Here is a 12,497-nt window from a genome sequence, read left to right as displayed (position 1 = left end):
AGAATGCCTTCAAGCAGGTTTGTACATTGCTGACCGTATCAGCAGGTCCATGGCGTCTAGCGCAGTGCTATGCAGATTTGCGTGGCTAAGGAAGTCAGGTTTCGCACCAGATGTTCAATCTAGACTCCTTAACATGCCATTTGATGGCGCGAAGTTGTTTGGCAGTAAGGCGGTTGAAAGTTTGGAGAAGCTGCAGACCTCCAAGGCAGCGGCAAAGTCACTTAGTGCCGCTATACGACAACCTCAGCAACGCCCCTATGCAGGCTCATCTTCCTGGATGGGTTGTCCCTTTCGCTTTTACTCATTTGCGAGAGGAAGGGGACAGGCCAATCAAAGGGGCAAAGAACATTTCCTCGGGGTTGAGGAAGAGGCGGTAGATCTGCCCCAGCAGCAGCATCTGTCCCTTCAGTTGCTGCTGGAGCTGCCGCAAAACCACTCTGAGGTTTTGACTCACAAGACCCCAGTGGGAGGCAGGATCTCGCAGCATCTGAAAGAATGGCGGGCATTACTTCAGATGTTTGGGCACTGGAAACAGTATCCCAAGGTTACTGCCTTCCTTTTCTAAAGAAACCTCAGAATCACCCACCGGAATACAACTCTACCAAAAATCCAGACCCGCTCCTGTTGCAGGAAGTTTTAACCCTGCTACAGAAAGGTGCAATAGAACATGTACCTGTAGCGGAGAGGAACAAGGGTTGGTATTCCCCATATTTCCTCATTCCAAAGAAGGACGGAGGACTGAGACCCATCTTGGACTTGAGAAACTTGAGCAAGTTCCTCAGGAAGGACAAGTTCAAGATGGTCACTCTTTCTCAGATCCTTCAGGCTCTCCAACTTCAAGACTGGTTGGTATCATTGGACCTTCAGGATGCTTACTTTCATGTGCCAATCCATCTCCATCTCAAGCACAGAGTACCTGAGGTTAGAAATTGGCAACTCTCACTATCAGTTTCGAGTTCTGCCTTTCGGGTTGACCTTCGCCCCAAGAGTTTTCACCAAGTTGATGGCGGTAGTGGCAGTGAGTCCCAGAAGAGGGGGGGGGATTCATGTCTACCCCTATTTGGACGATTGGATGATCAGGGCACGTTCTCCAGAACAAGTCCAGGATCATCTATCCAAGACTTGCCACTTCCTTCACAAACTATGGTTTTCTCTGAATTTAAAAAAGTCAAACATGATACCATCACAGAAGCTCCAGTTTATAGGAGCAGTCTTGGATACTCGTTCTGGCAAAGCCTCGCCTCCCGAAGAGAGAGCTCACTACATTCTGCAGATGGTGACAAAATTCCAGAATGCCCAGTATCTACCTGCCTTCGATTTTCTCAGGTTGCTCGGCCTCATGGCATCCTGCATTTTTCTGGTGCTAGAGGCCAGATTGAGGATGAGATCCCTTCAATGGTCCCAATTTTCAGGGGAAATGACAGATCTCTTACAAGTTCCAACCAGAGTAGCTCAGGACCTACAATGGTGGGTTTGCAAAGAACCCATCCTCAAGGGACAATCTTTTAGCAGCCATGGCCGGAGATCATTGTAGTGACGGACGCCTCACTCATGGGGTGGGGAGCCCACACCAACGATCTGACAATCAGCGGTCGTTGGACTCCATCGGAGTCAAGACTACACATCAACCTCTTGGAGCTGAGGGCGATCAGACTAGCGCTGAAGGCCTTCCTGCCCTCTGTACGGGGAAAGAATGTCCTGATCATGACGGACAACACAGTGGCCATGTACTACCTCAACAAGAGAGGAGGAGTGGGGTCACTGCCACTGTGCAGAGAGGCAATGCAGCTCTGGTTCTGGGCAATACAAGAAGGGATCTCTACCTGCCATTCACCTAGCAGGAGTGCAAAACACAGCGGTGGACGCTCTGAGCAGGCAGAGCAGTCTCTCACGAGTGGGAGATAGCTCAGGAAGTCCTTATGGAGATCTTTGCCCTCTGGGGAACCCCTCAAGTGGATCTGTTCGCGACCATTGTCAACAGGAAGTGCGAAATGTACTGCTCAAGGGAATTTCCCCCCCGAGAGGAGCTCTAGGAGACGCATTTGTAGTAGAGTGGGAATTTCCTCTTCTATATGTGTTCCCTCCAGTCCCTGTGATCCCTCAGGTAATCAGGAGGTTGAGAAAGTTCAGGAAAACCATGATCCTAATTGCCCTAGATTGGGCCAGGAGAACGTGGTAGCCGGACCTTCTCGACATGTCCATCTGCCCTCCAATACGTTTTCCAAAAAGAGAGGATCTTCTCTCGCAAGAGGGAGGTCACGTTCTCCACCCAGAGGTCAACTTACTCAAACTTCACGCATGGCTTCTGAGAGTTTGAGATACAAGGATTGGGACCTTCCGGATGATGTTATGGAGGTGTTGCCTTCGGCCAGAAGGCCAGCAACAAAATCTTTGTACGGGTGTCAGAATAAATTCAGTAACTGGTGCAGGGATAAGAATGTGGATCCTTTTGAATGTGACATTCCAATGGTATTATCGTTTCTATTACATTTAGCTAATCTGGGGCTCCAGGTTAATACAATAAAAGGATATGTAGCAGCGCTATCTATCTTATAGTGCTCATCAGAAGAAAGATCTTATTTTACGATACCCTTAATAATACAATTTCTAAAAGGTTTAACCAATGTTTTTCCATCAGTACCTGTTCAGGTCCTGTGTGGGATTTAAATTTGGTACTTAAATTTCTGACATGTGCACCCTTTGAGCCTTTACATTCTTGTCCGTTAAGGCTTCTTACATTAATAACTATACTTTTAATTGCATTGACATCAGCCCGCAGAGTAAGTGAGTTGCAGGCACTTTCGAGTGGTCCTCCTCACACCATCTTTCATAAAGATAAAGTTGTCCTTCGAGTTAAACCATCTTTTCTGCCAAAAATAGTTTCAGACTTTCATCTGTCACAGAAAATAATTCTACCTGCGTTCTACCCTCCTCCTCACACATGTGAGGAAGAGGAAAGACTGCATCGGCTGGATCCCAGAAGGGCTCTAAGCTTTTACATCTCAATATTGTCAAAGATACGTCAGTGTGATCAACTTTTTGTGGGATACACCGGCCGTAAATTGGGATTAGCCGTAACCAAACAAACATTATCAAGATGGATAATTTTAGCCATAACAGAGTGTTATTGGCTAGCTGGAAAAGATCCCCCTGAGGGCTTAAGAGCCCATTCAACGAGGGGCATAGCAACTTCAACAGCACTTAAGAGGGGGTGTCCCTGTGCAAGATATTTGTGCAGCAGCTACATGGTCATCCATGCATACTTTCATCAAACATTATGCTTTGGACTCAACTACATCTCAAGGAGGTTTATTTGCCAAATCTGTACTACATTCGGTACTTGACTAAAAGGCATCTGTACTCCCGCCTCCAATACAATACTGCTTTGGGAGTCTATCTAAGATGAGGAATACGTGGGAGGACACAATCTATTCGAAGAACAAGTTACTTACCAACTGTAACGTTCTTTTGATTGGATGTTCCTCCCACGTATTCCTCATCGACCCTCCCATCCTACCCCACAGTACAGTTTACGTGGTTTACACTCTAAATTCTTTCAAGGCTTGGGTCAATAAGAGGCACGTCTTTGTTTATAATACATTGGCTCTGATACGAAAAAACAGAACTGAGGCCAACGGGCGCGCTCGAGGCATTTATACTACGGATGACGTCGACACTTGACGGATGCCGCCGAGGGACATCGTCGTCTCGAGTGGAGCGCCCTCTGGTGTAGAGAAACATTTCCGAAGCAGCAAAGCTGAAGGTAAGGATATATCTAAGATGAGGAATACGTGGGAGGAACATCCAATCGAAAGAACATTACAGTTGGTAAGTAACTTGTTCTTCGGTAAAAGATATTGTGGAATGGCAATGAAAACCCAAAAATGTAGGCAACTGTTTGGCTTCACGCTGTGTACTGTTATCTAATCTATAACATTGTGGGGTGACGGTCTATATATTTCGAGGACTCATTTTCTTTTTTTCTTTTTTACAGTTCCCCTTCATCCAGCTACCAAATAAATTAGCCGTTCTCTGTTCTTTTCTTGCAGGTAGTCGAAATATCGTTTAACTTCTGGTACAGACTGGGAGAGCATCTCTACAAGCTGAATGACATTGGGGTTCACAATATCTTCAAGCCCTACATCCAGAGACTTCTCCATGCACTTGCAAGACACTGCCAGCTTGACCCAGATCATGTAAGACCCATTTTGATGTGCTTGAATAATTGATGTAACAGATCTAGCAGAGATTACACATTGTTGATTGTTAGGAAGTGGAACAAAGCGCATGCCTTCCTGAATTGTAATCCCCACATCTTGAGTGCCTTCAAATGTATTCTGACAGATTCGAGAGTGCATCCTCTAGTGTATTAGCTATGTAGTTGTGATTAGATGTTAAATGTTTGTGGTCCATTACATACAATGTGCAATGGCCTGCATTAATCTCTGCTTTGATGTTGAAACAATTAAGTATTATCTCTACAAGGGTGTAAACGGCTATGATATGTTTACTGCTCTGAATAGAGTGCAGGGAGGAGTAGTGAAAAAAAATCTCCTACTCCGCTCTGATCCCCATCATAATGGTGAATCTAGGACAACCTAACGGGTACACCTTACCTCCCTTGCCTTTTCGGGAAGTGAAGGCTATACTCTTCAGGAGGGATGTGAGCTTTTACAGAAGCCAACCAATCAGTGTAGTGCTACTGAAATAAATGAACATCCAATCAAGTTTCTGTAAGAAAATATGATACTTTGCCAGGTTTTCATAAGGAAATAGGATACTTTGACTAGTTTGCATTTGTTTAATTAAATACTTTAAACTAAAGGAAAATGCAGTTAATTCAGACTTTGTAATACAGGGAGCATTCTAGGCTTGAAGTCGGGGGGTGGGGGGGATGGAGGGTGCCCAAGGCAATGATTTTAACAGCAAATGTCAGTTATTGAAGATGTTGTTTTTTTTAAAGGCAGTGATTTGGGTCTTGCAAGTAGCTAGGGCCCGTTAAGCTGGCCAGTGGGGCAGAACAAGTTTAAACAATATGTAATGCTAGTCTTTGGGGCTCAACAGCATCAAACCGGTATTCTGGGTGCTTTTAATAGGTTGAGTGGTCATCAAAGAGTTTCATGTCAGTGTTTATCACTTGACTGCAGGTGTTTGAGACATTCAGTTGAGCTCGAGGTGGTTCAACGATGTTGTGCGGCACTATGTGGTGATCAATTCTAGAGTAGGCTCCAAAGGGTCCCATAATGCAGTGCTGTTCTTCAGTGATTCAAATGCTGGCACATGTAGTAGGTCCAGTCAGTACCCTGACAGTGAATTTGAAACGCAGCAATTGTCAAAGGTAGCTCTTGGTGCTTGTACTTGCTCAAAATGCATCCTGAAGCGGTTAAGGTGGCTACAATGTTTTGATGCTGGAAAATTGAGCCCATTGGTGGTGAATTACTTCTGGGTGCTGAGGACCCCTCCCAGGCTCTCCAAAGACCAGGCAAGTCCTTTGTTCTGACCTTCTCTGCTACGAAGGTCTTCGAGTGCACTTGCAGTGTTCACTGAACCTCGGTGAACCGTGTCTGGGCACCAGTGGTCTTAGCTGAAGTTAGTTTTGACTAGCCCGCAGTTACCCCATATATTCTCTTGTGGTGGTTAGCGAGAAGAGCTATCCCCTTCCTTGGAAATCTTGGTCTTCACCTAAATGGCAGAAGACTTTGAAGCAGACTGTACTCCCAACAAGGATCCAGATGAATGCTGCAAGTCCCCAAAGCTGAAACAATAAAGTGAAATGCATCCCCTTTAAACAGGCAAGAAAACAGCAGGTTGATTCCCTTCTAGCCTTCTGTGTGGGTTCCAGTCCTGACTGTTAAATAATAGTCTTGCCTGGTGATGTTGTATCAAGAGTGATTTTTCGGAAATGGGGAGGTTACCGGACAGTGAGCAGACTTCACTCTCCAGGGAAAACTAGAAGACATCAGTTTGCTGAAGCTACTAGCAAACGGGCAGGCCCTGTTTGCCTTCTAACCCTCCGAGTGGAGGAAGTATGTGCTGGTCCTAACGGACACTTCGTTTGCAATGAACTAACTTAACAAGTGGGGTTGTGTAGTGTTTCTACGTCAGTGCAAAGAAGCAATGTGACGGTTTGTGGGCTCTGGAGAATGGCATGTCTGCTGGTGGTTCATCTAGCTTAGACACAGAACATCATTGCAGGATCCTTTAGCAAACCTTGGCCTAGCATGAGTTGGGAGCTTTGCCAGTAGATTCTAGAGGTGATCTCCTTGTGTGGGGGGACTCAGGTGGACCTCTTTACTTCCAGTGTGATCAGGAATTGCAAGTTGTTCTGCTTCAGGGAATTTCTTCCTCAGTTGGGAGTTCTGTGCTACACATTGACAGTCCAGATCTGCCTTCCCTTGCATGTCCTGTGGAGAGGGAAACCTGCACTCCCTGTTAGGTTTTCTCTTGGAGCAACATTCCATGTTATCTGAACCCCCAAACCTTTTGCTTGTGTTTTTACACCCTGTTCTGACTTTTTACAGTGAAGTGAAGCTTTTTGACGATTTCCCCCCGCATGTACAACCTACGAAAGTTAGGCAGAATTAGATCGCAGTACCCTTTTGGAACACCACACACAATTAAGACTACAATTGACCGTACAATTTCACCTTTGGTACAAACATGTACTACAGTTAAAGTGGTAGCAGTAGCAGAGCAGCCAGACTTCTCTCAAGAGTAAGTGAGCAGTATCAAATAGTTAGACAAAGGACAGCAATTACTACGATTGAGGCAAACACTGACTCGAGGTTTTCAAGTAAAAGAATATACATTTATTTCACTCTTCAGTTGTAGAACATTACACTATTATAAGCAGTCTAAAAATCACACTCTCAATACACCACACCCCTTAAATTCTAGACAAGTTAGGCTCACAAAATTAAGTGGGAGCAAAATGGCACTCCAGCAGTTTAAAAGGGAGGGAAAGACAGAAGTTAACAGAAATGAATTCACACCAACAGGTAAGTACTGAGAGCAAGCGAACAAGAGAGATTACAATGATAAAATCGGATAGAAAAGGCTTAGGGCCATCGTCAATGGTTCAAAAGCCTTTTGCTCAAGATAATACAGTTCAGTGTAGTTTGCGGTAAAGTTCGTGGCACGGTTTCTGAATGAGGTTGGTTGATAGAAAAGTTAGTTTAAAGAGAAGAGAAGGACAAGCCCTCGGATTGGAGAAGGATATCAAACACTTTCACCTCAGCTGAACGAAACGAACAACCGGATTTGCACAGTACCTTAAAACGGAGAGGGAGCTGTAGCTGAGGCAGACATTCCTGGTAGTTCCTGCAGGCTCACGGTTCCTGAAGCGACTGTCGGACTGATCAGAAATAGAAAGACTGGAGGGCCCTGCACTACCCAGGGAAGAAACCAGCAGCAGAGCAAAGCGACAAAAGGCGCGCTCCTTAAAACCCAAGCAGGGTCCGACATTCCCGGCTATCCGGCCCACTGTAGCTCTGTACAGCGAATTCGACCAGAGGAGGGGTTCCCGGCTTGCTGTTTGGGTGAACCAGCTCAAGGGAAGAAGTTTCCTGGAGGATCTTCTGTCGTTGGATTCTGAAGATTCGAACCTGCAGCAAGGCTTCACTGGGTCGTTCAGTCGTTGTACGGGTCCTCTTCCAGTTCCTCGTTGGTTCTTTCGTTCCAGTGGCGAGACTGCTCTTCCAGTACCAGAGACCTGCTTTTTATGCATTTTCCCCCATTAATACAGCCTGGCTGTCAATCACACAGCAGGGTGGCTGTCCTGGCAAGGCCAGTCCCCTTAGCCAATCAGACAGGAGTGCGACTTGGGTTACCAAGGGAACCCATGGCAGGGGTCCTAAAACCCCTCCCTCACATCCTGCCTACCCAGACTCTTAGGCGCCTAAAGGAGGGCTTCTGTGTGGAAGCCCGCAAAGAAGCGATGAACAAAAGGACCAAACCTGGTTTGGCGTGCAGAGTAAAACACGAGAAAGACTTTAACAAAAAGAAATGGCGAATAAACCCAGCCGGAGCCAAAATAAAATATATATGTTCAAGCGGGTTTATGTTTGAGGCTGATATAATAGCCTAAAACATTACCACGTTTATATAAGATATCCAAGTGTTGCCAAGTGTGCTGTTTGGCGTTTGGACGGGACTCTGCCTGGACTTTCATCTGTATCCGACTGAAAAAGCTGTATGCGCAAGAGGAAGCCTTATTTCTTTATATGCGGCGAAACGCTGCTTCTTGGACTCGTGTTAAGGACTACTTAACCAACAGTAATTGTATATATTGTTGATGCGTGTCTGTGGGCTGGGCTGGGCTCTAGTAGTGCTCTTAGCAAAGCTGGGCTGGAGACTCCTCCCTTGTTTTAACATCCCTCCCGCAAGCCCTTTCGTGTCCAAGCACCAGTTCTCTGACACTGTTTTTTTCTTTTATTTTTCCCCTAGATGCACGGTGTCAGACACACCCCCTTTCTCCAACTGCACCCAGAATCCTCAATAAAACTTGCATGCACGCGCATCCTGCGCGCGCCTCCAAGTGTTGCCAAGTGTGCTGTTTGGCTGTTTGGGTGGGCGGGTGAGGTGTGGTGAGTGCATTATATATTTGCTTGTAATATAGTCATTAGTGGTTCATTTTTTGATTTGCTATTGACGCGTGCTCACCTTCACTTAATGTGGCACGTAATAATTGGTGGTGTGACTATTTTATTTTTTTTTTTATGCATTTTTGAATCCCCCCATTTTTGGTGCTGGCTCCCAGCCCGCGCCTTGTTACAGCAACTTCCTGAATTTGGAGGTGTGGCGGTTGGGCGGACTTGTCGTGTGGAGGTGAGGTGGGGGACCTCATAGGGGGAAAAAGGAAAAACCAGGTTTCAATAACTTTTCAACATGGCCACAGTATTAAGAAATGGGGAAAATGTCTTCCAACCCCTATTTCCAAAAACCCAAATGCTGATCACTCAAATGAGGGTCAATGCTCCCCTGTATTAAATAATGAAAAGGATATGGCTGAACTCAATGCTAACTGAGAATTTAGGGTTAGGGGGAGAAACAAATGAGCAAAAAGGGAGCTTTGTGGACATAAACAGGGAGGTGGTGATGGAAAATGACATTTTGATGAATATGGCATTAAATGGAAAGAATCATATAAAAACAGATATTATACAGGAAGTGGAACGATCTCATATGATCGCCCAGGTACACGCAAGGGATAGGGGAAATGTGTCGGAGGATGACAAATTTACTCCAGTGGGTTTATCTTTTGACTCACAAGTTCCCATTCAGACAAGTTTCCTAAGTATTCGAGAGATTCTGCCTGAACAAGGGTCTGTGGAGCAACTAGTGGAGTCTGAGGATACAAAACTGGATGTATCAATGATGTCACAAACTGTGAAATTAGAACTGAGCAAACGTGTAATGCTCTCGCGGACCTTCCACCCCTGTCAGTGCAGCATGCAGCGGTGTTGATGAGGTTCACCTCTTTAATACTCTTCCTGGAATGCAGACCTTAACTCCGCATAGAATATTCTCTGCCAATGCGAAATTTCCTCTCCCGTCAGCCTCTATTTTCTCCGAGGCCAGGGGACAAAAATGGCCTTTGGAGGAAAATATGGACTTGCCTTTGCATGAGGGTGTGATGGTTCCAAGGGAGTATAATAAAATGATAATTTCTGAGCCCAGAATCCATTCACCGCCCCACTAAGGGCTCTTTGACTAGTTCCCCAAATCTAGGGAACGATAAGCACTTTGAGGAATCATTGCCAGTAATTTCTCGGATATTAAATCTCTTGGACAAGGGACATGAGCTGACTCACTGGGAAATCGGAGATCTGAAACGGGTTGTATTAGATACACAATCCAAACTTAATAGGGTGGAAGGATTTCTAATGGGTAAATTCTGTACTGATATTTCAGGAGCAGGAAAGACGACCCTACCCTTCCCTTTGACCGCTAAATCCCAGGGCTCTCAGACCTGCAAATTCCTAAATCGTCCAAGATGCAGTTAAGCTGTAACGGCAGTAAGCAAATCGACAATGACTGACTCTGTTCTTCTAAGCAATACTCCAAAAACATGTGATGAAGGGGATAAACAAATTCTTTTGGTAATGAAAAAACTTTATCAAAAAATGAATAAAGTAGAACAGGGAGTGTCAACTTTGATTCAGTCTTCTTCAATCAAAATAACTGGAGGGGAGGGTGAAAAGACCATGGTGACCCCCTACCCCCCCCAGATCCTCCAGATAGTCCGTCAGTCTTGACAGATCATTTGAAAAAGTCCAAAGATATAAACAACTCACTTGCGGGCTCTCAAAACAGACATATCAGTGCAAGAATGTGAGGGCTATTTCCTCTCAAGACGCCAAAAACATCTGGCATTGAGAGCAAAAAATAAGGCAGCTAAAGAAAAATCGGTTACCAGACAAGGTACCAATAATAACCAAAGAATGTAAGGTTGACAAGTGAGGTTGCACTGTCTGACCTAATACAGCTGAATGAAGAAAGTCGAGTGGCTTTGCAGGTACATAATGTCATCCCTGACCTAAACTCCCCCTTGTCCTGTCTAGGACAATAAAAAAAATAAAAAATCACCAAAAACAAAAAATATAAAGACAGAACAAAGGGGGGGGGGGAGACTGCCGTAGGTGGAAATACAACTTCTAGGCCCGAGAACAGATCTCTCTCACTCAGTTTGAAGGGGGAGGACACTAAAGTAAAACCGCTCCAATTATCTAACTTTTATAAAGTACTGGAAAAATCAACCTCTAGTCAAATTTTACCACAGGAGATCCCAAATCAGAAAGGGGAAGCCCCAATGACATCATTGGAATCCAATCGATTGGGCTTCACCTCTCAACCAGTGCTTGGTAATAGGGATCCTCTACCAACAAGTGAAGTGGTCTCATGGCTTTTGCCGGACAAGGCACCCACCTTAAAAATGGAACCTGCTAATATGAAGAAAAGGGATGATACGGACCCGGTACTAATAGGGTTAAAAACCATTCCATTACAGCTAATAGAGGAAACGGGGAAAGACAATGGTGACCTTCCAAGGATCATTAAGAACATGTTATTAGATTTTCTACCAGAGGCATCTAGGCTCAAAAATCGGGACCAATGGGAAAGTCAGGAGGAAGGAAACAGAAATTTCCCTCAGGACCCTGAGGAGGCTCCCACTGATATTGGCGAGCAGACTCTGAAACACCATACTCGGATTACCAAGCCTAGCATGGGGGAAAACTCACAAAAGGTCAGTGGGAACTTATTGGAACAGCCTTTTAACCCCAGAATTACTCAAGCAAAACAGTACCAGGATGGTGATGCTAGGTTTAGCCAACAGTCAATAACACCAGTTCAGATTAAAGATAGTGACTTGCGCAATATGACCAGGCGGCAACCTGCCCTTCCAGACTACCCAAGTATTCTGCTATATAACCTATGTGACATTGGTGGTCCGTCTTCCCTAAATAGATCATGTGTCCTCTCACTGCTTAATGAGATTCCAAAATTGAGATTGATCTCCTCGGCAGACATTAGACTGGTGGACTTTATTCACCCATCGCGGCTGGATCATGTGAGAATAGTCCCGAGGTCTCAAAACATCTTTGACCTCATAACACAGGAGACGGAGCACTTTAATAAGATGGGGTATGATATCCTTATCTTCAGCTATGGTTGGGATAGCGATAAGGACTCTAAAGATCAGAAGCCCAATGCGCCACCAATGCGGGAGGAAGACCGTATGAATAAGGAAGTCAATATCCCTACAAGGGGAGGTGATGATCAAGATTGGAGATGGTTAGCGCTATCCCTGAGAGAATCTATATCTCAAATCCAAACAACGCAAAAGAAACTTCAGTTGTACAGACCTCACACAATTTTGGCAAATTCTTTCATGGAACTCTAGGGGCTATTCAACTTTGACCTCTAATGTGGTTGGTACCTAAAACCATGGATGGTATCTGTATCCAAGACACTTGGTTGAGAGTTTCGCTTCATTTGGATGGTTTTGAATGTAGATACCAATTTGCTACGATAGGGCCCCGTGGTAGACTATCTGGGGGCCTTTTAACAGCAGTGAAAATAGCAAATGGAACGCGAATAATGGAATCTCAGTATTGCAAGCAGTGTTTTGGTGATTGTACTGGAATATAAGAATTCATATTGTTTGTTTTATGCTAGTAACGAACATCTGCTATAACCCTCAAAAATATGCAATGGATAATATTGTTCCGTCCATTAATATTTGTCTTCTGAACATGTTGCTGAAATACAGAGGTCTTGATATTATCATATTGGGTGATTTTTACTCAGAAATCCGATATGGTGTGGGAATGCACAAGAAGATGGGCTCTATTTCTATTAGATCTATGATAAATTCGGGACCAATAGATGGGGCACCATACTCCATCTCTCGTAAAATTATGCAGGGGCGCATCTGGTCTAAACTTTTCCATTCTTGGGGCCTCACCCATATGAATCCAGCTTTCGATACCTCTGCT

The 12,497-nt window shown here is 44.9% G+C and overlaps 1 protein-coding gene across 3 annotated transcripts in view; it reads left to right on the top strand.

Annotated features, from left to right (window-relative positions):
• The window catches only part of TNPO3 (transportin 3), a 1,153,743-nt gene that overhangs the window by 400,705 nt on the left and 740,541 nt on the right, over positions 1-12,497 (top strand). For all 3 annotated transcript variants that reach the window (XM_069629554.1, XM_069629553.1, XM_069629552.1), the window contains exon 8: positions 4,050-4,196. In XM_069629554.1, coding sequence (XP_069485655.1) covers positions 4,050-4,196 — 147 coding nt within the window. The remainder of the gene's footprint in view (positions 1-4,049; positions 4,197-12,497) is intronic.

The sequence above is a fragment of the Ambystoma mexicanum genome, chromosome 12 (assembly GCF_040938575.1).
Source record: "Ambystoma mexicanum isolate Mex_15411 chromosome 12, UKY_AmexF1_1, whole genome shotgun sequence".
Taxonomy (NCBI): Eukaryota; Metazoa; Chordata; class Amphibia; order Caudata; family Ambystomatidae; genus Ambystoma; species Ambystoma mexicanum.
Note: the sequence above shows the minus strand (reverse complement) of the source record. Positions and strands in the feature narration are given on the sequence as shown.